The following is a 25987-nucleotide window of genomic DNA, read 5'->3' on the forward strand; positions in this document are numbered from 1 at the left end:
AAATAACTAAATGTCTTAAAAAGACTCCCATTTCTTTTGGAAAAGGGAAGATGATTAAACTAGGAAATTTGGATTCTCTGGTGAGGGGAGGAAAAGTATGTAGAAAAACTTATTCTCAAACCAATGACAGTGACCCAGTAGTGGACTGGTGTGTACTTAATTTTCTAGTTGAACTGCAATTTTATCACCAAATATAATATCAGGATGGTAATTTTCACGTGGGTCCTTTGTTCTCTCTCTTTTTTTTTTTCGTTTTTTGTTTTAAAGGAGAGGGTGTTACCTGTACCTTCCAATTTCTGTACCCAAGCGTGGCTTTGTTTAGAAAACCGTAATTTGCAAGAAGGCCTGCCCACTACAAAGACTCATTTAGTGTGCTGTGGATAAATGAAAATTGCAGATTAGCCACTGCAAGTGTGCAGTGACTGCTTTTTTTGAAAGATTTTTTGTCTCTTAGCTTGATACTGAAACTGTAATCCTGATGTTAAAATGGTTTTCTCACAGCATGGAGGGCGAAGGGGAAATAAATGCATAAAAGCATTAATTTGGGAATAATCTAAACTTTATAGCTTCCCCAGACCAGGGGGTGGGCTGAGTCTTTGTGGCCAGCCTGACTTTTGGAAGATTTCACTGTGAGCGTTGGCTCTGCCTGTGAAGGAGCAGGGTCAGTGCAGCGATGTGTGCTCATGGCCAGGTTCTGTGTTAGCTCTGCTTAACGTACGTACGTGTGTGTGTGTGTATTTAAAGGATGTAGCTTTGCTATTTAAACTTGCTCGGATTTGGCCATGTTTCAAGAATGAGGTCCTGAATGGGGAGCAGTACTCTCCCCATGGGCTGGGCACAACCTGCCCTTCCAGCTGCCCCCGTTGGTCCTGGGACGGGACCAGGACCGGGACCAGGACCAGGACCAGGACTGGCGATGGCTACAGGCACAGCTGGTGTGGCCTGGGGTGAGGGTTGAAGCTGCCACCTCTCCCTGCCCTGCCTGTGCTCTCAGCAGCCCAGTGCCTTCCCCCCTGCCCAGCAGAGACCCAGCACCGGGGACACCCCGGCTTGTCCCTTTGTCGGCATTCACCTCTCTGATGCAGCAGACTCCAGCCAGAATTACGGTAGCCACATCTTGGCTTATGTTTACCTCGCTCTTCCCCCTCCACAAGATGCCTCTGTTCTCCCCCTTTCTCCTCCTGCTCCCCTCCTGCCTTGTTGGCAGCAGCAGCAGGGTTTTCAGGGTGGCCTTGCTTTTGGCTTGACCCCTGGGGCAGCAGAGGAGCCCCTTGCAGCTGCCACCTGAGCTGATAGTGTCAGATCAGGGACCAGTTGAAGAAAACGCTGTAACCAGAGCATGCGCTAAGCATTGAACGACAAAGCAGGGTTTGCATGCAGGGTTTTCTGTATGTGTGCATGTACCTTCCTTTGCAGAAGTTCCTGAGGCATGAACATGGCCCCAGATGACCTTCTTCAGGAACATTACCCCAGGTGACCTGTAGGGTTTTTTCTCTCTCTTTTTTTTTTTTTTTTTTTTTCCCCCAAATATTTTATAAACAAGACAAAGCAAAAAAAAAAAACCAAACCCAAAACCAACTCATATGAGTTTAAAGCTTTATTTATGGCTTTCTGGTGTTATGCTTAAAGTGTGGGAATCAAAACTCTCCTGGACAGCTGTTGTAGTTGTTGCAAGTTCTACAAACCTGAAGGGTAGCTGTAACACAGCTAGGCAAGGGATGTGTTTCGTGTTTGTTTTGCTTCTGTTCTTTGGGGACATGCTAGTAGGAGTGGGAAGATGAACTACAGAGAGCAGACTGTGCTCAGTTATAGAACAAGGCTTTTAGGATTCAGGTGGTAGAGGGGATGTGCATGGTGAGGAGCAGTCGCGTGGTGCACTGTGCTTGGAAAATCAGATGCGGTGGAGAGGTTGGGCTGATGCAGCAGTCCCTGACCTCTGAGAATCTGGTGGGCCAGGTCCCAGGTTTGATACCCATGGAAACTGGTGTCAGTTTAGGGCTGGCTGGGGGTAGGGGGTGGTGTTTGTTTTTCCCCTGGGAATAGGAGCAGTTTTAAAAGAGGAGATTGGAATTTTTGCCATGTCTTCCCAAAACAACAGTATAGGGCACTGCAAGCTGGAAAGTGTAATTCAAGCTCCCATCTTCCTGTGCCCACCTGCTTTTCACTTCTGTGGTGTATAACTTTCATTTTTGATACTTTTTTAAAAATGAAAAGTGGCTTTAATATACCAAGATGCTGTTGCAACATGAAAATTAATTCATGGTAACTATGTCAAGGTAGGTGGGTCTTTATTTCATTCCTTCTTATGTAAGAAACAGATTTTCGTGTGACTGACTGGAATGCATCTCTCCTGGAGTGTGGAGCTGTGAGGAAGAGGTATGAGGAGTCTACTATAATAGATGACTTTGGGTTTCAAAAAATAAGTCACTATTATATATATTTGTTTTTAGCAGTATATGCGTATATTTCCAAATTACAGGGCTAATTTGTGGTACCACTGAAATCCAGCAGGAATTTTGCTGTTTGATTATATTGAGACTCAATATTTTTACTGTATATTGTGAAAATAAATGAATTTTAGTAGTGTTTAGGGTGACAGAAGTGTGTCTAACTGAGCCCATAACCCTGCTGAGGCAGCAGCGTGGATTGTGCTCTGCTTTACAGTGACAACACACCTCAGTCCAAGGCACAAAAGTCCTTGGCAAAGTTTCTTATGCCTGTGTTACTTGGCTAAGCTTAACACCACAGCTACGGTGGCTGTTTGCTCTCAGGTTACCCAGTGGTGAAGTTGCTTTAATAAATTTTCAGTATGGAATTAAGTTACTATATTGCAAAATTCCTCTGAACTGAGGCAGGCACTCCTGTTATCTGGTGGAGACTTTCATTGCTGAGTTTGGGGTAGTGACTCAGTAAAAGTTATCTGCGGAGTACTAAATTTGGAGGCGTAACCAGGAGGTTGCCATGATAACAAATATTAGAACTTGCTTTCTGGGAAGTGCTTGTAATTTTTCCATTGATGGCCATTAAATGGCTCAAGATAAATGAAACTTTTTATTAGAAACTAACGTGGTCTCTGTGTGCCCCTCCAGGGTTTTTCAGACTTGCTAGTGATGAGATGAAGAAGGGAAATCCAAATTAGCCCCAGCCATATAAACAGCACACCCCTTTTTTTATGTTGCTGCTTATTTTTGCCATTGAAATATTTGCTTAACTTGGCTTTTATGCATCTTTCTATGAAATATTTACCCAGTAACTGTTTGTATAAACATGCTTAAAATTCTGCATTGATTTTTTTTTTTCTTGGCACTTTTAAGAAATTTCCTGATGCACAGTGTGATCACACAATTACTGGTAGAGCTTTCATTGTAAGTGGCCTAAAACAACTCTGTGTATTTATGTTGAAAATTAGGACTCAAACCCAGAAGCTAAAGGATAACAATATGATGTGTTAATTTCTTAACCCTCCATAAATTGCTTATTTATAAAAGTCCATGTTCTGCAGCTTAGTTTTTACCAATAGAGCTTTTTTTCCCATTTCAAACCGCCTCTGAAGTTGGTCCATATCATCTATTTTAGAAAAGCTGCTGTTTCCATAAATCTCCCCTAATGTCCCTTAGCCTTTTTTTCACCATTTCTTTACAATTCCCTGAGGTTTTGATTCGCTTTGTGAATGACACAATGATCTAGTAATGGGAGCCTAGAAGACCAAGCCAGGGGCTCGTGAGTCCTCGCCGCTGATGTTTTCTGCGCGGCTGCATCCTGCTTTTTCCCTCCCCTGCTCTTGCTTTCCCGTGTGCATCTACCCCTGAAGCTACCAGCTCACCTCTCAGCTTCACCAACTTTGGGATTTTAATGGGGAGCCTCTGCTGAGTACTTTTCAGGTTTAAAGTTCACAAAGCAAATGAATGCATCATAAAAATTCACTCTCGCCTGAGTCTTTGGCTCTTGAATCTTTTTTCAATGGGGCAGAGTGGGGGAAGGGACCTAAAAATCAATTTTTAAGCAACTAACGATGCTTTTTCTGAACGTACTCTGTGTAGGCAGCCCTAGGAATACAAGCTAAAACTGTGCTTTCGGACTTTGTTTAATCTCTGGAAGAGCTTTGGTTTGTGTGTGTTTCTTTGCTTTGTCCCTTCTCTACACTATCTGTCAGTCTCTAGACAGGATTTAGTGAAGAACAAAACTGGGTATGTCATATTCAAATAAGGCATGTGTTCAGATAAATGCAAGAGTCATGGCTAAGGATGCTTATGCTAAGAGGTAAAATAATTAAATCAGCTTTTAGATGATGTCTAGAAAAGCCCTTCCTTGTTGAAATACACCAGGGTGTGGTGTGTTTGGTGTTTTGGTTTGGATTTTTTTCTTTGTATTTTTAGTAGAGTTCATAAAATCTTTGGAGGATTAAGGCACACCCTTTATATAAATACATTCGGTGTATTTAAGAGCCTGATTTGCAGAAATACTGATTGTATTGACTTCAGATTGAGCTCGAGGAATAGTTGTAGGTACCTTCCCTCTCTAAGGGAAGATATTTAAAAAGTTGCAGAGACTTATTAGCTTAAGTGCCTTGTTAGCTGCTTGTGCTATTTTCCATTATAGCATCAAGGTAAAAATTACTTGGGGAGAAATAATTGTTCCAAGCATGCTTAATTCAGTTCAGTGAATCTGACACCTCCTCTGTCATTTTTATTTATTTATAAAAACGAGAGTGAGTTGGGCACCTGTCAAAAGCAGAGGAATACGTGATGGCACTTTCTGTTACAGGAATGTTTTATTTTGTTAAAATGCTGTAGTTGCTTGCGATCATATTACAGAAGAGATTTCTCTAATTATGTTGGACACCTCGTGGTAGTTTTAAGTCCTTTTGCTCCCACCATGAGGTAGCGGAGATGCAATTCACTCCAAGATTGTTTTCAGCATAGCTTAAGAAATCGCTTTATACTTTCCTGTAATTTATGTAGCTATCCTTAAAACTGCTGTTTTTAATGAAACTTCATTTACATCTTCTCCCACTGGAGACAGCTGTAGGTTAGGACTAGCCTGACTAAGCTGTGCCAAAGGTAGGAGTAAGGAGTTTTTTACATGCTGATTAATTCTCTTTCGCTCCTTTGGGAATATCTGGTATTGCTTAAATTGATTGCTGTAAGCAATATGGCAACATTTTTGACCTTCTAAACTGAAATTCAGCAAAAAAAAAAAAAAAAAGATAAACCTCTGTGTTTCAGTTTTACATAACCATACAGTTGAAATACAGTGATAAAAAAATAGGGAGGTGTCATCTTCTGTAGTGGTGGTGTTGGCTGGTGATCTCAAACTCTTGGACAGAGATGGAATCGGAGAACATGGTAGTTGTCCATCCCCTGCATGGAGAAAGTATTGGGCGAGAATCTGTTTTTCTTTCTCCATAATCTGACTTCTGATCTCTCCCATGCCCAAGCTTTGTGAATCAGAGCACCCATTCCTTGCCTTCGTTAGGTGTTCCCCATCTGCGCTGTTGTGTAACTCAAGGCAGGGGTAGCTTCCAGTATGCTTATTTTTCTACACAGCGCGCCTATAGAGCTTTGCGGGAAGCGCTAAGCCGAGGCTGTTTGCTGCTTTCTGAAGTTAATTTACAGATGTGGGGTGCCAGGTGACCGGCAGTCGTCCTCACGGGGCTCCCTTTGTCGCTCGAAGGCCAGACCGCTGCGCCACCCCCCTCGCCCCACCTCCAACTCCCCTCTTCCTTCCCTCCCTCCCCAGATTCCCCCAAGATATGATAATGAAGCAGGTGCCCCGCATCGCAGCTTTCTGTGAGCGTGAGAAACGGCAGTAGGTTTAGAAAAGCCGGAGCCGAGCTGGAGGAGGAGGAGGCGGCGGCGGTGGCGGCGGCATTACTTCTTAACCTGTTGGCAGTCACGTCGGTCACGGCCACGCGGGCCGCCGGCGCACCGCACGACCGTCCAGCTGCCCGGCGGAGAATACAGCGGGGAGCGGATCTGCCGCGCCCCGAATTAGCCCGTTGCGACCGCGGGACCCCGCGTTAGGGCCGTGAAAGGTGCGGAGGAGCCGGGCTGCGAGCCGCCGAGCGTTGGCCTGGCGCGGGCAGGCCGCGGGCCGACCTCCCCACCGGGGAGCAGCCCCGGCGGCCGGCCCGGTCGCCTCATTGAGATTCAGGGCACAGGCGTCGCCTCCGCAGCTGTACGCTGGAGGCGGCGGCCGAGGAGGCGTCCAGAGAGGGGCCAAAAAGAAAATCATCAAAGAACCGGCCCCCTTCGCTGCGCCTCTGAATAGGCAGACAAACCAGAGGTCCTTCTCTCTCCGCGAGCGTGTTGGGAAAGACATTAGCATAACCTCCTTTTTTTTTTTTTTTTTCTTTTCTTTTTTCTTTCTTTTTCTTTTTGCTTTCCCCAAGCTACCGAAAACCTGGCACTGTGTTTAAATATCTTGTTTTGACAGTTTGTTGAGGGAAGGGAAGAGTGCTGCACCAGCCTGGTGGGTGTCTGTGCAGCTATTTTAAAAAAAAAAAAACAACATATTTGAACTGAGAGTGTTCATTCGGGTCACCCTAGACTTAATTGTTCGGTGTCAAGTCGTTAAGATCCAGAATTAGCTCGCTGTGTTTGGAAAGGGCTTGCTTCCGAGTCCTTTAGAAATGCAAAGGCAAGTTTTCAAGCCCTGCTTTCTTTTTCCAAATCTGGTTTGATTTCTGCTGGTTTTGAAGCGAGCGGACACTTACCCTATTTACTGAAGCGGCAGAAACTAACTGTAAATCCCTGTCCCGCTCTTCAGCACGCACGACATGGCAGCTCCTGAAAGCTTCATGTCTTTAAGGAAGCTGGCATCTGTTTCACCGAAACCTTATTAGGCCGACAGGATGCAGACCACTTCTCGTGGCCATTGAAGTCTCAGAAGTGAGTCATTCTGCCTTTGACCGGTGGCACGTTAGCGCTGCGATTGGCATAACTTTCGTGTTTCCCTCAGACGGTTCAGGGCTGTACAGTCAAGGAATGTCGTACATCTTCGAAGCATGTGGGAACGTAGAAAAGGCTTGCGTAACTCAAAAGCTCTAATATTTTGAGTGTTAACCTTAATTGTAATTAATGGTGCTACTTCTGATGCTCAGAGCAGAAAGTTTAATGCATTATTTATCCATAGATTTGTGGTAGCCACTTGAGTGCATTTCATATAACTGAGAGCTTGTTTTCAGTTGGTGCTCCTGGGCTTGTTCTGGTTACTTTGGGGCATAAGAAAGTTAATGGTTGGTCCAGCACTTTTGTAAATATCAAGGGTATCATTGGATGCTGACTTGGTTAACCTAATGATTTTTTTTTTTTTTTCCCAAACCATTGGTATGTATGAGTTGATTAAAAAAAAAAAAAAAAAGGCAGAGGCTTCTTAAATATAGTCTGTTCTGAATTAAAGGGTGTGGTGTTGGCTTTGAATGAGCTTGATGCAGCAACAAGCATGCAGCAGTTGGTAAATAAAGATGGATTTTCTTTTGTTCTGCTGGTGCTTGCTGCTCATTATTCTCCACTTACCCCGTGAGCTTCCCAGGGAGTGGCAGCTGTTTCTGATGTTAGACACTCTATCAGTGGTAGACAGCTCCAGATTCGGTGAGATACTGTTGTGGGGAAGAGAGGAAAATAACCTAACCCTGCATTATTGTAAATCCTCAGTAGAATTAACTTTTCATGAACCAAAAGAGTTTTGTGTTTAACTTTTTCTGAAATATTCAGGCGTAAACGTGCTTTGCAGTATGTGTTACTGTGAAAAAGCTTTTCTGGCATGAGATGGATTTACATTCTAAGTGTGTGTTTAAGTATTTTAATGTGCAGTGTGTGGGGGCAGACACAAGGCAATAAAGGGAAATCGGTCTATAACAATCTTCGTGTATATTTCCAGATATATACAGTTTGGGAATCTTTGCAATTTGGAAATTGCTTGGAGTGAACAGAATGGTACATAAAGATTTTAAATAATAAAGCTAGCAAGCTACAGAGGAGTCTATTTGGTTCCAGGATTTTATATGTAGGATTTATAACCCATGCTTTTACTTTCCTGTCTCTGCAGTGTTAGCATTCTGTTACTGAAAACAAAGAAGGCTCTGCCAGGGCATTACACAAGCAATGAATCACAGAGGAAAAAATGTTTTGCTTTGTAAATTGTTCACTTTTCCATGGTGGATCATTATTATTATTTTTTTTTTTAGGGTTGTCTGATAAAATTTGCCACACATGCTTGCATTTACTGTACTCGGTACAGTTCTTCTAGTGTGACTACATAACTACTAATATTAGTGACTTCAAGTAACTTCTTGCTTATTATTCTTAAAAACAAAACCGCAACAGGAACAAAAAACACATGGCAAAAATTGAAACAGCTCAGTTCACTCTTCAGGCATGACAGCTTACTGAATATATCAGAGGAAGGAAAAGGTGTTAATGTTTTTCAGTCAGCTTTGTCCCAGCAGTTCCACATAATTATTTTTTGTCTGTATTGACAAACTCCTTTTCTGCCTAAAATACTCAGATTTGCTGCTGTGATCAATGTGGTCCTCACAGGTTGTAGGAAGTTTGTAGTGTTTTAGCTAATCATAAAAATATAAACTTGTTTCTTGTGAATATGCACTTTGTACATTTTCTTGATGACTGCATTGGTGAATCTGTGTTTCAGAACTTCTGTAGAGGAACGATAGTTTGCTCAGGCTTGAATGTAAAACTGTACTTACAGATAGATACCTGATTGGGAAGTCACACACCAGGCAACGTCTTGCCACTTTGCCGCAAGATGCGGAAGTATAACCTCAGTGTGTTATATGATAGAATTTATACCACAGATGCTGCAGTGTGCCTCGTACTGTCCTTGGCAAGAGCAATAATCAATAATATGTATGCTTGCCATATTACAGGATTTGTCAAGCTCCAGACATGTGGAAAAAAGTTTAAAATCTTGTTTGCAAATTAAAAAGGTGGATCAGGAACCCGAACCAGCTAAAGCAGTGGATAAGAGAAGGTCCAAGTAGAATGGTCCTTGCAAAATGCCTGGCAGTAACGAAATGCTTGATTTTTCATGCAGAAAGAGTGAAGAAAGAGTGAGTGTGGAGGAGGATGCTATATATGTATGGAATACACCATTTTAAAGACTATGTGATTAATCTCTTAGATGATGTGTTTCTAACAGAGAAACAGATCGGTGGAATAAAGCTGTAAGAAAGTATGAGAGCCAAACATAAGCATCTAATCTAAGAGGAAGGGTCTCTTGTGACAGTACAGTGTAATTTGGTGTAAAATTATGCATACTTCACTGAAAATAACCAGATAATAATTTCAGAATCTGCAAGAAATAAATGTCTCCTCTGTAAATACTGATGGGGAAGACGTGTAGCATAGATTAGGGAGTAAGGGAAATGGAAACTCTGTGTCTTGCCCCTCTTCAGATATTTTTCGTCCCATCCAATCTAGATTTAGTCCTAAATGCAGGTATGATAAGGGCTATGTGATGGTTCCTGGGTCTCCTGGGTCTGCTTTATGCAAGAGAAGAAAATACCAACAAGTCAGGTATGTAACAGTGCGTTCCAAAATCGTGATGGTCTGGGCAGCTGCTTCCCCGACCTGCTTACCTGACAAACCTCTTGTCGAGAGCTAGGCTGAGCGTGCCATGTATCTTCTTGTCCCTGTAGTCACATCTGTGGTCTAATAGTAATGAGATTGGAGTAATCTCACTGATCTGGGCTGAGTTGGACTGATAATTTAAATGTGAAAGGCTTCATAATCTCCTACTGATCCCAGAAAGTTTTCAGCTTTTAATTAAGGTCAGAATTAAAAAGATGATGACAACAAAACCTTCCACATTTACTAGCTTGCTTATAAATGTTAAGGCATGACAGCTATAGGTGAGTTCTTCTGAAATTCCTAAAGCGACGATGACATTTTTGTAAACCTCTTATAGGTTAGTGTAACACTTACAGCTGTAACAGACGTCTCTAAAAGAAAGACTGAGAAGGCTCATTCCTTTTCCTCTCATCTTTCTTGCCCTGTGCCCTGTTTGATCAGTGTAAATGGATATTTTCTGCAGACGTGGCCGCTGTTGGAAATGTAGCTCTGTGTGACTATCTCCGCCAGTTCAGTAACTCTTAGTTTTTTGCTTTAGATTAGAAAATTAAAAGCCTATCAAGGGGTAAACAGGTGAAAGCAGCAGCTACGGGTGCACGTGCCCATGGCCGAGTGGCATGGGCATTGGGGTTGCTTGTGCTTCTGTGTGCAGGAGAGAAAAGTATGAGTCTGAATGGAGAAGAAAAGACACCAGCTAGTGCCCGAAGCAGGTTGAAACTGCTCTGCAGAAGGAGAGGAGGTCTGTGGGGAGAGGAAGGAGGCAAAGCAGCTGCAGGGGAGTTCCTGGGGCAGGGTGCACATCGTTGGGAGAGAAATTACTGGTGGAGGAGAGCCGAGGAGCAGGAAAAGAGGGTGTGAGTGGAGCCTGGGAGAACAGGAGAGCAGCAGGAGGTTGCCAGAGCCAATAAATCTGGGGAGTCTTTTCTTCTCACTGCTCTTGGTGGTTGTTTGAAGAGCTTGCCAGCAGATGAAACCGTGGGCACTGGGTACCAGCCGCTGCAGGGGCAGCATCACGGGGTGCGCAGGCGTGCTCCTGCTGTGGCAGACCAGAAAGAAGCTTGGCTCCTAGTCTGCTCCCTCGTCCTCTCCTTGATGTTGAACAAACAAGTGAGAAACCATACTGGAGGGAGGAGGGTATAGCTGCTGCCCAGCTGTGGGTGCTTTGTAGTGACCACTTCTTTTTTTTAATTTTAAATCAGTTGTTGTTGGGGTGAGCAGAGTTGGAAAAGTGTGGCTGGTACCCTGATTTGAATAACACCTTAAGTGAGGCTTTTGTGATTCAGCCGAATAGAAACATTACTGCAGGACCCTGTAGGACCTAGAGGGCTAGCTTGACACCATCCAGCTAAAGCTATTTGAGGTTCTGGAGAGACTGCCTCAGAAGATGACAAGATGGACAATGAGCAAAGGGGGAAACTGAGGCACGTTGACAAAGTCACCCAGAAGAGCCACAGGTGGAACCCCTCTCTTCCTTCCCTGAAGCCCAACTCAGTAAACCCACTAAATAACTGAGGTTTTGATCAACTCTTTATTCTACTGTTTGGAATGTGGCTGTAACACAGTCATGGAACTGTCGCCTGTGCAGGTTACTCAGATGAGCAGTAGCATAGTGTGAGCAAGGGATCTTTTCTCTTGACAAAGAAAAGGTGGAATTTTCTTCTTTGTGGTGGTTATACATCATCCAGTGTTTTCCCCTTCATATTGTGATACATCATCTTGTGTTTCATGCTAGAGATGTTGTGAGAGGAGTGAGTGATGTTATGTAACTTAAGCAGAGAATTATGTTCTTATGTTCTAAAAGTGACTGTTGGTTTGATAAAGCAGTTGACTAATTAGTAAATTACCCATTGTTGTTTAAAATACTTGCACTGCAAAATGTAAATGAAAAAAATTTCTCCACTTGTCAGTATGAAAAATGACAATAGCAAAAATAATACATAGGACATCTGCTCTGATTTTTTTAAAACTTAAAATGCATTTAAGGCAGATGTTGCAGAATTTGAATGGAAATCGGAGTAGATGGAAGAACAAAACATAGCTGTTTACCTTTTATGAAGTCCCATTTTTATGGTTAATATCACTAGCAATATCTGATTCAGTGCCTGTATTTTTCCACTGTTTGTATCAGAATGAACTGAATGTTCTTAAAACTGTTGCTATGTCAGGATGACATATAGTTTCAATATTAAAAAAAAATAATATTGGTGAGTCAGTATTTTGGGGTGTTTTCTGATGTTCTCTCCTTTTGTCCATCCTTTCTTTCCAGGAGAATACATAAAAACATGGAGGCCGCGGTATTTTCTTTTGAAGAATGATGGCACATTCATTGGCTACAAGGAACGACCACAGGACGTTGACCAGCGGGAATCACCTTTAAATAACTTCTCAGTAGCTCGTAAGTGTTTTTACCTGTTCCCTTGTCCAGTTTGGGATTGATGTCATCTTGTAGTCATAGTGCTGGAAAGCTGCATCAGTAACATTCAAATCTGCCCAGAGCAATGTATCTAAACATTAAATGTGTTTATCTGAGATGAACCCCCCCTGCCCCATGTTTCTCAGGAATGACTGGGATGTGGAGGTTTGATGCTCTGCTTTTTTTTTTGCAGGGGTTTTTTTGGTTTTGGGTTTTTTTTTGTTTGTTTGTTTGTTTTTTGTTTTTTTTCCCCACTGTTTCTGGTTATAGAATAAAACAAGTTTATTTGTTAATATTTTGTATGTCTGTTACTCAGCAAGTTGCTTTAAAGTGAAAATTAACCCAGGCATGTGTCTCGGTTCTTGGCAGGTAGGCGCAGCCGAAGTGTTTCAGACTCTGTTCTGCCACCAGATCTGGGTTCAAGTGGCTTTGACAGAGGTCAAAGTTACTTGATTGTTAGCATAAGAGAATGCAGAGTGAGCACTGGTTTTAATGAAACACACTCAGTTTTTCTTAATTTTGAGCAAACCCCATATTTCTTCTATTAGGGCCAACAAAAGGGTTTGGAAATAATAACATCTCCTAACCTCTGCACTCTGTCCTATGCAAACGTTTCCGACTTTGCTCAGGTGCTGCAGCACAGGATGTGATAGAAGACTCTGAAGATAATTTCCTTTTCTTGCTCATGTTTTTAACCTTTCGCTGTATACTTCCAGCTTTTATTTTCTCCTGTTCTTAATCTTTCCTGTCTCATGATCTGCCTATGTCTCGTTCCACCACTTAAAAATAGATCATTGTGGCACCTGTTATTAACAACGATCTGTTCCGTGTTCCTGGTGACTAGTGGAAGCGAAGCTCTGCAGAGAGAAGGGTAGGGGCTTTCTCTCTTCATTATAGGGTAGCTTGAAATACATGGGGTTCATCTTTATAGTTAACCTTTAAGCAGGCAGATTTATTTTGGAACATCCTGGGCCTGAAGAGGGCTGGGCAGCACTAGGAATTAATGCAAATGTTCATTTTTTTTCTGCTGGTAGCAACATATACCTGTTCTGATGATGATGGGAATAAATAATGGACATGCTGTTGCCTGGTGCCTCTGTGCAGGATGCCAAGAGTGCTTTGGGGTTTTTTGTCTCGTTTTAGAGGGCGAATTGTCGTAGTGTTTTCATTTCGGTAATGACACGGTACTTCCCTCTTTAGACTGGTATCTCCTTATGGATCAAGAAGGTAAAGAAAAGCAGCAGAGCACCATTAATTCATAAATTAATTCAGTACTTGGTCTGTAGCCAGAGGCTTTTAACAAATGCACTTTTTGCAGGACACTTCTGTTGCTGCTAACTGTGTTGTTTATGATAATTATTTACTGCAGCTCAGTGCTAAGGAGTAAAAAAAGATGTGTCCATTGCCTTCTCTTTGTCCAAGTTGCCTTCAGAATGGGTTAACTTGAATCGGTTTTCACAACAGGAATATGGTGCTTTTTTTGGCAGATTGAGCCCATCAGTCTTGGCATTTATAGATAAACAAGTTGGTTACCATGGTATCGAGCATTGTTGAAAGAGACAAGACACATGCCTATAGAGTAAGGTGTAGCCCCCGTAAGAGGGATTGCAGGGAGGGTGGTGGGTGGAAGGATGTTCCTAGCAGTGGCTCTTGCCTGGTGACCCAGTGGCAGGTTGAGAAGGCCTTGACGACTGGGGGGCTGGGCCTCACTGCCAGAAATCATTATTGTGGTTTTGGGCTCACAGAAGCAGCTGTTGCCCCACCAGGATTTAATTTCTTATGTAGGCATTGGCATGCAGTGCTGCCAACACCTGATGTGCGGTTCCCTTCTGGGTACCCTCCACACTTGTATCATTTGGATGTGTTTTGCACCACAAGTTTTGCCTTTGAACCTGCTTGCCTGGTACTTTCATTTGGGTTAACTTGTTGAGTTAGCATGAGTGAACTTGAGCTGCCTTTGGAGGAAGGCTCAGGCCAGAACACAGCCTTGCACTGCAGAGGCAGCCTGTAGAAGCCTCCTGCCAGTGAAAGGTGGGGGGAATTTAGCTTAAAAGTTTTGTAAAATTCTTTTTTTTTTTTTTTTTTTTTTTTTTTCCCCAAGAGACCATGATAGTCCTCCTGACTTTTTTGTTAATTAGTGAACTAGATTTTTTTTTTTTTTTTAATGAGATGGCAGGCTGTCTGTGTCAGTCTGTTCTTTGGAAGTGGTCCCATGTTTCTGATTAAAATCATTACCCTCTTCTGCTGTAAAATAATGTAGGCTTTTTTATCTTTGCAAGTAAAAGATTTTTTTCTCATGAATAGGGGACTCTTCTTACTTGTAGTATAAAATTCATATTAAGTGATTTTGTCAACCCATGAGAGGTAGGAAATACTCAATTCAGGAGAAAACAGTGAAAGAAGGTAGCATCTAATGATGATCTGTCTTTTCCCTTAACAGGTATGAAGAAAATATTAGCAATAAATAGAGCATGCTTTCCATGTGCTTGACAGTCTCCTCTTTCTCCTATACCTGCCTTTTCCTTTCAGTCTGTGAGGGTTTTGATAATACATCTTCAAAAACTTGTTTCTAGGGCCCCCCATGGGTAGGTAGAGAGGCTCACTTTTAAAGTACCTTTTTCTTCACCTAATTTTCCATTTAAAATAGCCATATATCTATGTTTGTAATTTAATGATATGTTTAAGGAGTTTATTCTCCCTGGAAGTAACCTATTGGTGATTTATTTAGAAAAACAAACAAACAACCCAAAACTTCTGAAGGATGGTGCCTGAGTATTTAACTGCGGTTTTTGTCATATTTGTGTTCATGTTCTGTACCTCACCACTAGTAAGGCAAAAGGAATAAAAAAGCCTGTAACTAAATAGTTCTGCTCCAGAGACCCTGCAGATAAATAACCAATAGAGCCTGTGTTGTAAATCTGTGAGATAAGTAGCCTTCATGCCGATTGTAATCTTGGATTATCATGTATGTCTCCCTATTAGGTTATAAGCCTTTAAAACCATATAGCTGAGAAGAGCAGTATATTGTGAAAAACCACATGGAGAGAGGCTATTCCTGTTAGAAAGAAGGGATTATTTCTCCAACTGTCAAAAAGGAGGGTGGACTGTGGTGGTTTTGTTGTGCAGCTGAAAACATAATTGCTCAACAATATGAGTGCTCCTTTTGGGACAGGAATGCGTGTCTGCAGTCAAGCATTTATCAGAGGGCATGAGATGGTTAGATTAGTGAACAGGCTTTTTTGTCTGCTGTTACTAGGGGCCACCTTAGTCCAGGTCTGTAACTCAGGGCTCCCAGCTCCTTGCCTTTGCCATGCTGAGCTGTTTGGGGGCTAATTTATCCAGTGGTGCTAGCAGAAAAGGAGCACTTCAACATAATATTCCTGTTGGCCTATCCAAAGTTTTATTTATTCATCATTCTTCTTGCCTGATTTACTTATTTTTTTTCTTCCCATCTCCTTCCTTAAAGAAACCAAAGCAGGAATGGGAAGGATTCTTCCTTGACGTTACTGTTTTAAGTGTGATGTCATTATATAGGGAGCAGAATCTGACACTTTCATCGAAAGTAATCTGCCTTTTACCTTAAGTGCTGGGGAAGCAAATATTGTGACATTTTAGAAAGTCACTGGGATAATACTAAGTGTCTTTCAAATACAAAATGGTAATTTACATTTGAATGCCTTAGTGTCTATTCCTGTTAGGAACAATTTCTCTGTCCTACTTACTTTAAAAGACCAAAGGCCAGGAAAGAATTGAGGCTCTTTAGAGCAATTTAAATCATTTTTAACAGGCTGCTGTTTATAGTACTTAATTTGTTGCAAATGGGAAATACTTATGTTGGCCTGTTTGACAGGAAAAACTGTCTTCGAAGTGGGGAAGTGGGTAAGCGACCCTCGGCCCGTATTTCAAATGTGAATGTTCCTATAGCAGAATCCCCAACATGCTGTGAATCAGACCTGATCTTATCTGTGCTGTGCTGTAGTGGCGCATGTTGCGGTACCCGATTACAGAAGGCAAGTTTGGTGCTTCTCTAGCTTGCCAACTATGGTGAAGAGCACAGAGCTAGTTTTAAAAGTAAGAAAAAAACCCTACTGCTTCATTGTTTTGTTGATAAAGTCCATGCAATTGTTGTATATGGGGAGAACTAAGTGGTAGCTTCAAACTTTCTGAAACCTATGTGGTACAGCACTTTGGTAAAGCAATTTAAAAATAAAGCCTTCTGTATTTCTTGATATGTGCTGTTATGATTGAGCAGGGTAATTAGACAGCATATTGTTCACTAAACAAAACACTTCTATGTGACATACTTGAATTATAGTGGTTATTAACTGACAAATCTCTATTATTCATCTTGCTGTATGCCTTAAAGATTGCTGGATCAGCAAGCTTAACAAATACCAATGGACAGTGCTGATTTAGGGGAAAAGTGGTGATGTTTAATTGGTCCCCTTCTATGACAGAAAATGCCTTGTGTGGTTTATTATGCTGAAATTAAATGGTTAAACTTTAGAGTTCATGGCTAGTTTAAATATCTGTGCTGCTACTTCAGAATGCTTAATCGGAGGCACTAAATGTGAATCTAAAGTCAGTTTATTTCTTCATAATGTTGCACTTCTGGGTAAGTATAGGAGAACAGCTCTGGATTAGCATGAGGTTAGACATAGTCTGATTTTCTTCTTTGAGTCTTCAGCCAAATTCAATATCTATTAGGGCTGCATTGTGCAGGCTCATAAAGAACAACCCCAGTCTTAATCTAATCACGTTAAGCAGACAAAAATGGGAGACAGAACAAGCAAACAACAACAACAAAAAAAAAAGAAGAGCAGCTAAGGTAAGGTGGGCAATCTGGGAGCAGGAACGAGATATTTTGAGCTGAATTTATCAGAACAGGACTTACTGGGCTGCGTCGGCTTGTGCAGTTGTGTTCGGCTTTCGTTGCCATTCTGTGAAAGAGGATAGAGGTAGCTGGAAGGCTAAATACGGCACTCTGCAAGCACGGCTGCATCACTGTGTGGAAGTTCTTTAATCTCGGTGAATGAAGGAGTGCCGTTTATCACACTAAAACCTTTTCATGACTCATTAATAAACTTTCTCTTATCTAATTGCAGTGCTTTAGTAGGATGCAGTATAACCTCAGCGTGCTATTAAAGAAAAATTAGATTTTCTTGTCATGAAAAATGTAAAGTTACTCATTGAAAAGCTTATAATTCCAGTACCAAATGAGGCATGAAATATATTGCCAAAAATACGGTGCCCAAAAACACTGGCGGTAAATATTTTATCTTGGTGCTAATTAAGAGCTTGAATTTAAAACTGAGCATTCTAAATTATCACAATAATAAAATTAACCTAACGATACTAGTGTAGCCTTAGTAATGTGCACTGTTATTCTGGCCGGATTCTGTCCTTGACTTGCACATTGCTGATGGTGGAGGATGTTCATGCAGTAAGCAGAAATTTCTTCTTGTCTTCATAGTGCCTTTTTATTTACTTGGAAGTTGGTTTAGAACCCGAAGACCAAATAATAGCAAGCTTGTTGTTTTATTAACTGCAAGGAAAAGAGTTTAATATAAGAAAAAAACCCTCAGTTATCTGTCTTCCCCTCCCCCAGCCCTGCTCACTTTGTTTCTTAATTTGACATTCCTTTAACAGGAGCTGTTTAATTAGCATTAGATTTTCTGTTAATGTAAATCTGAAAAATGTGGTGTTTTGGCTTCTGTTGTTATTTAATTGATTTTTCTTTTGTTTTTCAGAGCCTCTCTTTTAGTATAGCTAGTGTACCCTTAATCAGGTGCATTTTCAGGCCTAAATTTGAAGAATAAATACTCATAACATCCTATGAAGCTTAAAATAGTAGGTGTGATTTAAAAAAAAAATATTAATGCTCAGTTTTGAGAGAGCATTTTTATGAAGGAAGCAGTGTTTTTTGCATGTAGCTGTACTTCCGTAGCCTTTTTGGGTTGTGCTTAAATACTGGCAATGATGGAAGCTGTTAGCTGCCTGTCCGTACAGCATCCGACTCTGCGGCAGCTGTCCCAAAGGCGTTCTGAACAGGGTCTTTTCTGGGGGTGCCTCCGCAGTTTGATATTCCCTCTAGTGTTTGAGGATTGGAAATGCTGAGTCTAATCGTCAGGTCACTGCAAAATGACCAAACATGCTCTCTAGCAACTCCTTGAAAGCCAAGGACAGGGTTTTATGTCGGGAAAGTCAAAAGGGAGGGAATGTGGGGGTTTGGCTTCAATTTCAGTGGATGTAATTGCTGTGTTATCAGCTGACTTTGTCCGTGTGCTCTGCTCTGGATGACCTTTGGAATGTAGGACCTGAGTCTGAACAGCTTCTGTGTTATCACATCACATTTCTACTTACCTCTATGGGCAGACCGAATGTGGAGCCGTTCTAAGCAGAATTTGATTTCGGTGCTGCTTAGATGACTATCTCCCAAGCTATTTATTGGTTTCATCAACACAGTAAATTGTCTCAAGTCTCCTAAAGAAGTACTTACAGAGATTTCTATGGCTGATTAATTGCAACAGTTTGCTAGATAAGAATAAAGACAAATGATTATTTAAACCTGCTTATGTACCATGACTCTTTCTTCCTTGATTGTGGTAGAGTGCCAGCTGATGAAGACAGAACGACCTAAACCAAACACATTTATCATTAGATGCCTCCAGTGGACCACAGTAATTGAAAGAACATTTCATGTGGAGACTCCAGAGGAGCGGTATGTTTCATTCATATTTAATACATAAACTACTTGCAAAAGCAGATGCAAGCGTTCAGCATTAATAGCGAGTCCTTTGCTCAAGCTCTTATTTATCGGATGATGTACGTCTAGACTGAAAAGCGACAAATAATTTTTGAGCGCCTCAGTTTTAGTGCGTGTTCCAGTATAAACGGTACCTTAAAGGGTCTTTCAGAGAGTGGATTTTGAGTAGTACTTATAAATGAAGTGTTGCTAGGTTGGGTATCCAAAACGGACAGGTGCAGGTGTGTACCAGCACACAGGTAGTTATTTCTGGAAACTTAAGGTTCATTTCTCGCTGGAAATGTTGTGGTATGTGAAATGAAGGGTTTCTGACCTGGGAGTTTCTGGAAGGGTGAGCACCAGTGAAACAGAGATTCAGGCAAAGTTGAGTTGTATCAGAATACTGATCCTTTAAAGTCTTTTTAGACACCTTGTATTTAAAGGAAAAAAATTAGTTGTATCATTGCTGATTGCTAATGTTTTATGCAAATTAGATAATAAAAGTGATAGTTATCTGCTGCAGGTGCAGATTTCTGTTTCAGCTGTTAGGAAACAAAGCTAAGAGCATGCATCCTGTGCTCTCATCATTGGAGAATTGATCTCTTACCTCCTGAGAGAACAGTTTTCCAGCACAGCTATTCTACAACTACAGAGTATTTAAATATTTACTTGCTCTTCAGGAACTGAACTTAAATTATTCCAGTACCATTGCCCTAGGGGAAGGGGTATTTTAAAACCCTTGTCCTCCCTAGATATGATACTGGCACATGTTTATTTTTAAGATCAGCAAATTCTACCTAATAATCTTTGCTTTTTTCTTCCATAGCCTTTGCATGCCCTGATTTAAAGAAGGTTCCTGTTTATTGGTTTTGATTCTGTTACAATGATCAGAAGAAGGTGAAATCAAATTAAAAGCAAAGAAAAAGAAACTGGTCCTTGTTTCTTTTAGTAGCTTTGTGGTCAGTGACCCTAAAGGGAGTGAATAACAGTTTCCACTTGGGGGAAGATTGTGTTTCAGTCTTGTTTTGTTCCCTCCTAGCCAATTAAGTCAGCTTTGTGATACTTCAGGGCTCGGAGTGTTAGTCACCTTTGTTGTGTATGCTTGAGACATAAAAGCTGAGGGTGAAATTCTGGTCTCCCAGAAATCAAAGATACTCATTTCAGGAGGGCCGAGATCTCAACCAAGTCAGTAACAAATCTTAAAAAAGATGTGAAGGTTGATACGCCTTTAGCTTTCTCTGTGCCTTTAAAACCAACATTTCTTTTTTGAGAGAGATGGAGAGATAAAAACACAGAAGAAAAAGTTCTTTTTGTAATTGTTCTGAATATGAAAAATGACTAGTAAATAAAGGAATGTGTTTATGATGGTAAATGAAGTAGTCTGTGCTGGGAGTATAGGGAGAACGTTCAGAACGTTTAGCATTACCTTGCTGCCCCAGACAGGGCTGGATAGTGCACGTTCAGACAAAATCCAAAATAAAAAATGCACAGGGTGGGAAAGACCTTATGTGTAATTGGTGCAGGTTTTATTAGAATCTTATGTTGGGTACTTTTTCCCATGGACTTTGCTTCCTCTGGGAAATGATCTGCCTCTTCCATCTGTCACAAACTGAAATTCACATTTCAGATACAATTTTTTTTTTTTTTTTTTTTTCCCCCTTAACAATTTCATAGAACCAGTGAAAAATTTGACATGGATTAGGATGGCATCGCTTCACTGCAGGTTGTACATAGAGTTGTTCAGCATTGGCTACTTCTGTTCCTGCCATAGCAGCAAAGTATTTTACCTGGGTGTCCTTGGGAGAAGAGTTTAGCCAGTGCCCAGAAAATACCAACTAAACCACCACATCCCGTTCCCCACAGATACAAAAGATAGCAAAACATGGTAAATTCACATAGTCCACTGAACATGTCTTCAGCCCCTGTTTGTCTTCAAGCCTGTCCCAAAACCCCGTAAGCCCTTACAAGTTGTATGCTTTACGTTCAATAAATTTGCAGTGAAATGAAGGCCAAGAACTTTCACTTCAGTAGTTTCCAAAGGTGTGAAATTTCCCAAAGGACACTGGAGTGGAAGTGGTCTCCATGGGAGTCGAAGGGGTCAGTATTAGAGCACCCATTGCTGAAACAGCTGTGGAAACTTGTATCATAACCAAGACCTGTGCCCAAGATAAAATGTCACTGCTTTTGCTGACATTCTGCTAAAATATACACAGGAATTGCTCTACTTCTGTCATCCTCTTTACAACAGAGGAATAACCTAAGTATACTGGGCTTTAATACCTTCTAGAACACCCATTGCCATTAAAATTCAGGATATGTGTGCGAAGAGGTGGCATAGTGCCCCCAGCAGTTGGATATATGTGTTTCAATGCACCATAAGAATGGAGAAGCTGTGTTTAATTGCTTTGTGCTGCATGGGAGCCTTTTGCTTTTTGGTTTTGGCAAGTCTGTTTTTGTTATGTAAATCTCTGTATCACCAGGTCATATCTTGAGCTGCTGACTGAATGCCTATTAGAAATTCTGTTGTCTGAAAAGCCTTATACTGTATCCAGACTGGGAGGACTTCAGTTGTCTCTTGTTTCTAGTACAATTAATAAAGATGTATGTTAAAAGTGCTTTTAAAAATGCATTTTTATAGTGCTTGAAAATGCACGTAATTCATTGTATGTTGCATTGATTCATCAAAGAACATTAGTTACTCTGTATTCTTTGGTGACTCTTGCCATGGCAGACGGTAATCCAAAGTCACAAGTAATGAATGTCTTTGCTTATATTTTGCCAGGGAAGAATGGACAAAAGCCATCCAAACAGTAGCAGACAGCCTCAAGAAACAAGAGGAAGAGATGATGGATTTTAGATCTGGCTCTCCCAGTGATAATTCAGGTGCTGAAGAAATGGAAGTTTCTATGACAAAGCCAAAACACAAAGTGGTAAGTCAGCGTAGCAGGAGTAACAGTATTTTTTAGGTCTTCTCGAATGTAGACAAATAGCCACCAACACGCATCCGTTCCCATAACAATTCACAGTTGGTTGTAGATGCAGCTTCTGGAGGAAACAATTGTCTGAGCTGAGCAGGTACCAGCTGAGCTCTGTGCTGAGCAAAGCCTGTCTGGGTCCACTGGAGTTCTGAGTTCAGATGTCCTTACTGGATGGCTTTCAAGGCCAACTCACTTCTGGGTTTGGTTTGCCTATTTTTCTGTGGTACAGAGGCTGAAATCATAGCTCCTGCTGGACCGTGTGACTGTGTAAACTCTTTGCAGGCTCGTGCAAAGATATTCCAGTGGATTTGCAGGATTTAGGGTGGGTCCAGTGGATTTAATTGCTCTGGATTAAGGGTTTAGGCTAACTCCCAGACAGCTGCTGTGTGTCTGTCCATAGTGTTCCTAGACTTCGGGTTTTTGCATCAGTCACAGCATTGTCTAAATGCACAGGGTCAGCTCAGCAATGACCTTCCATGAAAGGAGTATGTGCCAGAGGAGATCTTTGCCCTGTGGAGCCCTTTTAGGTATCTGTCTTCAGCCTCCCTTCACTTCCTTGTGGTCTCCTGTTTGCGTTTCCACTTTCCAAAGCGTTCCCACCTGCTTTCGTAAGAAAGAATTGATAGAACCTTTTCCCATGCAAATGCTATGTGTGTGGATTGTACCAAGGCACTTCTTTGTGTCCTTATCTCACCACTGTCATCCCCACTTCCTTTCATAAGTTTCAGTTTGGGGAAAACCAATGAAGTTTAAAAAAAAAAAAAAAAAAAAGATAGCCATCTACCAGTGTCATCACCCAAGTATGTGTGCCAGCCTTGTGTCATGTCAGTGGTTTTACACTGATGGGGCTGGCTACTTATGTGTCACTCTGAGTTGTAGCTGCCATTAGGCTTCTGTGTCCTTGATTGAATTCTACTAAGCAAAAGGATTTAGAAAAACACATATGCAACATATGCAATGTATTCTCACGTGAATGAGAAATTCTATTCTGAGAATGATACGCTTATTGTTAGTTCATGTAATTCAGTTCTTGTTTATCTGTATCGTTAACAGACCATGAATGAGTTCGAATACCTTAAACTACTGGGAAAAGGCACTTTTGGAAAGGTCATTTTAGTTAAAGAAAAAGCAACTGGACGGTATTATGCTATGAAAATTCTGAAGAAGGAAGTTATTGTAGCAAAGGTGGGTAGATGGGAAACTTGGGAATGTGGTTCACCCTTGATACAGCCTTTGAGAAAGTCATACCAAGGATTCTCTGAGTACTTGTAAAGAATTGTTCCATTACTGTTTGAAATGGACCCCTGATCTGAGGAATCACTTTGCTGATTTCCTTCTGCTTGTGTTTCAGGATGAAGTAGCGCACACGCTGACAGAAAACCGTGTTTTACAGAACTCGCGGCATCCATTCTTAACAGTAAGCATTTCTCTCTCTGCTGAGTGTAACTTAACATCATGACAACCAAGACTTTCCTTGTTTTTTATTATTTATATAATACATCAGAGAGCTGTGTTTTCAGAGTGGCTGTGTATTTTTGTACCCTTCCATTTTTGGGAAGCACAAATTAAAATGCTTTTTTAAGTCTTCTGATTCTTGCAGAGCAGGTCCTCAGTACCTCTTGAAGACAGTGTTTTAGGGTGTGGTTTGACTTTATGGCTCACCCATTTAATGGCTTGCTATCTCTGAGAGAAGTATCTGCTTTCGTTGTCCTCCAAATGCTTAGTCTCCTCTTTGTATCAGAGATCAGGGTGACCCTGATCTTGTGACAAACAAGTTCAAGAAGATAGAGTGGGGGAAAAACCCTTTAATTTTGACTGCCTTTGTTGTTTTTTTTAAGCTCCCAGAAGCAGCTTACTATGGAATCAGAGCACTGGTAGTGCCAGCCAAAGGGTAGTGGTGGGAGCATGTGGGATGGGACAGGGAAGAGCAAGACCATGTTTTATCTGCTGCTTTCCTTTTGGATTGGCTTAGCTGTAAAATCAAACCATACTCTCAGTTTAGACCTCCAACACCAGCAGTCTCTCTGGGTTGAGTTTAGATACCAAAGTTCCACCTCAAGATTTTGTTTCTAGTATTTATTACAAGTTGGCTCTGAATTGTTTCCAACCGCTCAAGCCCTCTAAGAGACCTCTGTAGGATTCCGGTTGTTTCCTTCGTCCAGGTACGCAAGGGCTTAACTGGAATTTAGACCTTTTAAGCGTGGCCTCTGGAAGTAAATATTGGCTGTATTGGGTATAATCAGTAAATATTTGTTGACATGTCTAAAACCCAATCCTCCCTTTCTCTGCAAAAATATGACTGGTTTAAAAATGCCACCCCTAGTAATGAAGACGATGATATCATATGCGGTATTTTCTTTTTAATGCTTTCATAAACCCAAATATCCAAAACAAGGGCTGTCTTGAGAAGTCGGCTAGGAGACTGGGTTATGACCAAAAAACTTAAGACTGTGGCAAACAAGTTGTTGTTACTTTTGCCACAGGAATACATGTGACAGGACTGTACAAAGGCACCTTGTGACGCTCCATCACACCCTCCATCCGGTCTGTTTTTGTGAATTGCTTACAAATTGACGGCAGCATTGCTCAATCCTCTGGCAGGCTGTCAATGGGGAGCAGTTGGAGGCAGCAGGGCAGAGACCAGGGTGCTGGTGTGTGTAAATACATGTGTTTCGTGTAAGAGGGCTTATAGCCAGTGCAGTAAAACCTTGTGCTCTGGGGTTTGGTTGTGGTCTCTTGTCTGTGGGATGAAACTGGGGGAGCTTGTGGCCTGGCGAGGAAACTTCAGAGCCATTATTGGTACATTTTATATCACTGTTAATGGCCCAGGACTTTGTTTCCCGGCATTGTAGGTGTTACTGATAGCTTCTGAAAGGGATTGTTTTAATGTTTTGTTAAATTTATTTAATGAAATAAGTTGGCGGTGGATCAGTCCTCAGCTGCAACAGGAAAGTGTAAGTATTATGTAAGATCCAAGGACAAAACGTCCACTAAAATAGAAAATTTCATATGTGTCTATGTTTCTGAAATTCTATTTAAAATGCTTTTATAACTGTCAGTGTGATCTGTCTTCTAAGTCTTGGTTTAAATCTGTTTCAGGCTTTAAAGTATTCCTTTCAGACACATGATCGCTTGTGTTTTGTTATGGAGTATGCTAATGGAGGGGAGGTAAGGGAAATGTAATAATGTTTAATACTTTAGGATTTTCCTGTACTACTACTAATTCTGTTTGACATTATTTAGCTAAGGTCCATGTTTGCAATTCTAATTAATCCAAGTTGTCCCAGTTAAACAGCTGTTTGCAGGTTTAACTAATATTAAGAATTAAGACTCTTAATTTTCTTAACTCCATTTTTAGAGAATAGAGTTTTTGGGTGTAGGTTCATATTTTACAAGACAGCAACATATTGTAATCTGACAGTAATTCAAGAAGGCAAGGTTGCTTTCTAGTTGCTCTTCAGACAACTTTTTAACACTTTTTAATGAATATTGTGAGCATGCATTACTTTGGAGAGAACTAGAAACAGCAAACTACTGTTAGTCAAGAATGGAAAGTTGGAATATTAACATGTCTCTAAATCATGCATTAAGCTGTAGTTTTAATATGTAATTGTAGTTCAATCAATGAGTTTTTATAATTTTCTGTACATACAAGAATGTGTAGCTCACAAACTGGTTATAAGTGTGCATCTGTGAATATGAGATATAATTGTCTAATCATTTAATTTATGATGCTTTTTAACACATTTGGGAACACAGCTGGATGAGGATGGGAAGGGATTTTCTCTTAGGTGGTATCACATTCCAAGCAGGATGGGCTGCAAAGTGCGAGACATAACTCAGAAACGTGCAATCTAAAGGTAACAAATTATTGTTCTTGTAGTTGTTTTTCCATCTGTCAAGAGAGCGTGTCTTTTCTGAAGACCGGGCTCGGTTTTATGGAGCCGAGATTGTTTCAGCGCTGGATTACCTGCATTCAGAGAAGAATGTGGTTTATAGAGATTTGAAGGTACATAGAAAAATAATTTCATAGGCTTTTTGGGTTTGTGCTTTTTGTGTCTTAGTCACAAAAGCAAATGAGCCTGAACTACAAGAAAGCCTTTCCTGACTGAACTTCAACATAACAGTTATTGCAGCTGTTGGACTTGACTTTACAGGGTATCTAAACACTTCTATAGTCTAAGAGGTTGTATAATGCATTTATCAGGACCCTGGCAGCTTTTCAGAGAATATGAAGGGTTACTGAGCTACTTGGGTTGCA

General features: G+C 41.2%; 1 protein-coding gene across 4 annotated transcripts in view; it reads left to right on the forward strand.

The window, feature by feature from the left end:
• Positions 1–25987, forward strand: part of AKT1 (AKT serine/threonine kinase 1) — a 75072-nt gene that overhangs the window by 28077 nt on the left and 21008 nt on the right. For all 4 annotated transcript variants that reach the window (XM_030029645.2, XM_041127509.1, XM_030029612.2 and 1 more), the window contains 7 exons: positions 11857–11985; positions 18613–18724; positions 21531–21678; positions 22780–22911; positions 23078–23143; positions 24826–24894; positions 25610–25735. In XM_030029645.2, coding sequence (XP_029885505.1) covers positions 11857–11985; positions 18613–18724; positions 21531–21678; positions 22780–22911; positions 23078–23143; positions 24826–24894; positions 25610–25735 — 782 coding nt within the window. The remainder of the gene's footprint in view (positions 1–11856; positions 11986–18612; positions 18725–21530; positions 21679–22779; positions 22912–23077; positions 23144–24825; positions 24895–25609; positions 25736–25987) is intronic.

This window comes from Aquila chrysaetos, chromosome 2, assembly GCF_900496995.4.
Source record: "Aquila chrysaetos chrysaetos chromosome 2, bAquChr1.4, whole genome shotgun sequence".
Classification (NCBI taxonomy): domain Eukaryota; kingdom Metazoa; phylum Chordata; class Aves; order Accipitriformes; family Accipitridae; genus Aquila; species Aquila chrysaetos.